At 49.0% G+C, this 2,500-nt stretch overlaps 1 protein-coding gene across 2 annotated transcripts in view; it reads left to right on the top strand.

Moving 5' to 3' along the window:
* Nucleotides 1-2,500, top strand: part of pde8b (phosphodiesterase 8B) — a 70,233-nt gene that overhangs the window by 55,669 nt on the left and 12,064 nt on the right. For both annotated transcript variants that reach the window (XM_076979331.1, XM_076979330.1), the window contains exons 16-17: nucleotides 717-846; nucleotides 938-1,136. In XM_076979331.1, the coding sequence (XP_076835446.1) occupies nucleotides 717-846; nucleotides 938-1,136 (329 nt within the window). The remainder of the gene's footprint in view (nucleotides 1-716; nucleotides 847-937; nucleotides 1,137-2,500) is intronic.

Genomic DNA, 2,500 nt, shown 5'->3' with positions numbered 1-2,500 from the left:
TGCTTCTGTTACTAGAACTCCAGAGTTACATCACATATGGCGTTCTACACAATGTGTCAGAACACACAATGGTACGTTTCAGGACACATACTGGTGTTTCAGGACACATACTGATGTTTCAGGACACATACTGGTGTTTCAGTACATATACTGGTGTTTCAGGACACATACTGGTGTTTCAGGACATATACTGGTGTTTCAGGACACATACTGGTGTTTCAGGACATATACTAGTGTTTCAGGACATATACTGGTGTTTCAGGACACATACTGGTGTTTCAGGACACATACTGGTGTTTCAGGACATATACTGGTGTTTCAGGACACATACTGGTGTTTCAGGACACATACTGGTGTTTCAGGACATATACTGGTGTTTCAGGACACATACTGGTGTTTCAGGACATATACTGATGTTTCAGGACACATACTGGTGTTTCAGGACATATACTGATGTTTCAGAACACATACTGGTGTTTCAGGACACATACTGGTGTTTCAGGACACATACTGGTTTTTTCACCTGCCCCACGATATGTGTTTACCTGTTGCACGGCTGGCATCGTGACCTGAGAAGCGGAAGAAGTTTATCACATGAACACTCGTATGACTTGTGATTTTCATTCGGTGTGTGCTCGTCATCAGGATTTGGAGAGATTTAAATGGAGAGAACTAGGCCAGATTTGCGCTGACCTTTGGCCTTTGTAACATGGCAGATATGAGTCAGAGCCAGTTGGCGGTGCCGGTGCCGCTCACGGACGTGCCGGCCTCCATCGCCGAGATCCTCAATGAGGATCAACACTGGGACTTCAACATCCTGGAGCTGGAGGCAGCTACACACAAGAGGTAGAGAGAGAGAAAGAGAGAGAGAGAGAGAGAGAGAGAGCTGCCTGAGTGTGGTTTGATGTCAGTGTGTGTTTGTGTGTGTGTGTCTCAGGCCACTGACGTTTCTGGGCCTGAAGATCTTTGCTCATTTTGGCGTGTGTGAGTTTCTGAACTGTTCGGAGACTACGCTGCGTTCCTGGCTGCAGCTGATGGAGGCTAACTACCACGCCTCCAACTCCTACCACAACTCCACCCACGCCGCCGACGTGCTTCACGCCACTGCCTACTTCCTGCGCAAGGACAAGGTCAAGGTACGGCTGGCACACGTGAACGTGGACGTGGAGTTTTGGGTAGAAGGCTACACTTAGCCCATACCTCACGTTCATTAACTAGTTTGCTCTTTGATTTGCACAACCGTGTTTTTGCACCTCACCACTACGGCAGCTGTGGATTGGTTCTTCAGAAAGGGAGACTCCGCCTCCAGGCCGCCCTGAACACTTGATTCAGTTTCTCAAACATTTTAACCCTCCCCCCCCATTAACACTTACTTTCACTCTTCAAACTACGATTCGCTGATGGCTCAGTCTTCATTAGCAAGTAAAATTACAACAGTTTATGTGAACCTTATATTCTAGATGCTTCTTCAAGAAAATGCATCGTTCCCATTGCATCTCCAGTAAGCAAGACTCTGCTCTGCTCTGCTGGAATAAACAGGAACATACAGTGGAGATTTTACCAGGTCCATAGTCAAAACACTGCCAGTGCATTCCCACCAAGGCCGTCTGCATAATGCGTCTGTGGTGTCCAGCGCGCGCCAGTAACACCCTCGCACGCTAACAGGAAACGTGCTTGCAGTGCCGGGCAACTTTCCATCATGTGAGCGGCAACCTCTGGGACTCCCACAGCCCGTGATCAGCGTGGACGGCTCTGCATGAGCCGAGCGCATGATTTGGAAATTTGGTATTTCCTGTGTACACCCCATGGCCCTGACCATCATCCTGCGACTCACACACACACACACACACACACACACACCTGTGGTAGAATCTCCTGTGCAAAAGCTCAAGGCTCCTAGTTAGACAAGCACCATTTCAGAGAGGAGAGGTGTGGTAACAACCCCAAACAACAGCAGAGCTGGCGTGCAGGAACAGGTGGAGGTAGAGGCCCAACACTACCACACACACCCCTGCTGGACACCCCAGAACTACCACACACACCCCAGAACATTTCATGCTGCTGGAGCACTACTGCTATAATCACTGTGGCATGTTAGTGACATATCTGGAGGATGCTGAGAGCCAGTGCATGTAGCACCAGTTTGTGTGTGTGTGTGTGTGTGTGTGTGTGTGTGTGTGTGTGTGTGTGTGTGTGTGTGTGTGTGTGTGTGTGTGTGTGTGTGAGTGTGAGTGTGAGTGGGTGTTTGTGTGTGTGTGTATTTTTGCGCACGCTTTATGATGCTGTCATGAGAAGTTAACTATAAAGCTGAAGAAAGCAAGCAGGCAACAAGCTGTTTGCACACCGACAGGACCGTGAGAGCAGAGGGGGCGTGTGTGTGTGTGTGTGTGTGTGTGTGTGTGTGTGTGTGTGTGTGTGTGTGTGTGTGTGTGTGTGTGTGTGTGTGTGTGTGTAAGACCAGCACTCGAGTGTGTGCCTTACAGCTCATGAGAACAGCGAT

Source organism: Brachyhypopomus gauderio, chromosome 18, assembly GCF_052324685.1.
Source record: "Brachyhypopomus gauderio isolate BG-103 chromosome 18, BGAUD_0.2, whole genome shotgun sequence".
Classification (NCBI taxonomy): domain Eukaryota; kingdom Metazoa; phylum Chordata; class Actinopteri; order Gymnotiformes; family Hypopomidae; genus Brachyhypopomus; species Brachyhypopomus gauderio.
This window is presented reverse-complemented; position numbering and strand designations above follow the sequence as displayed.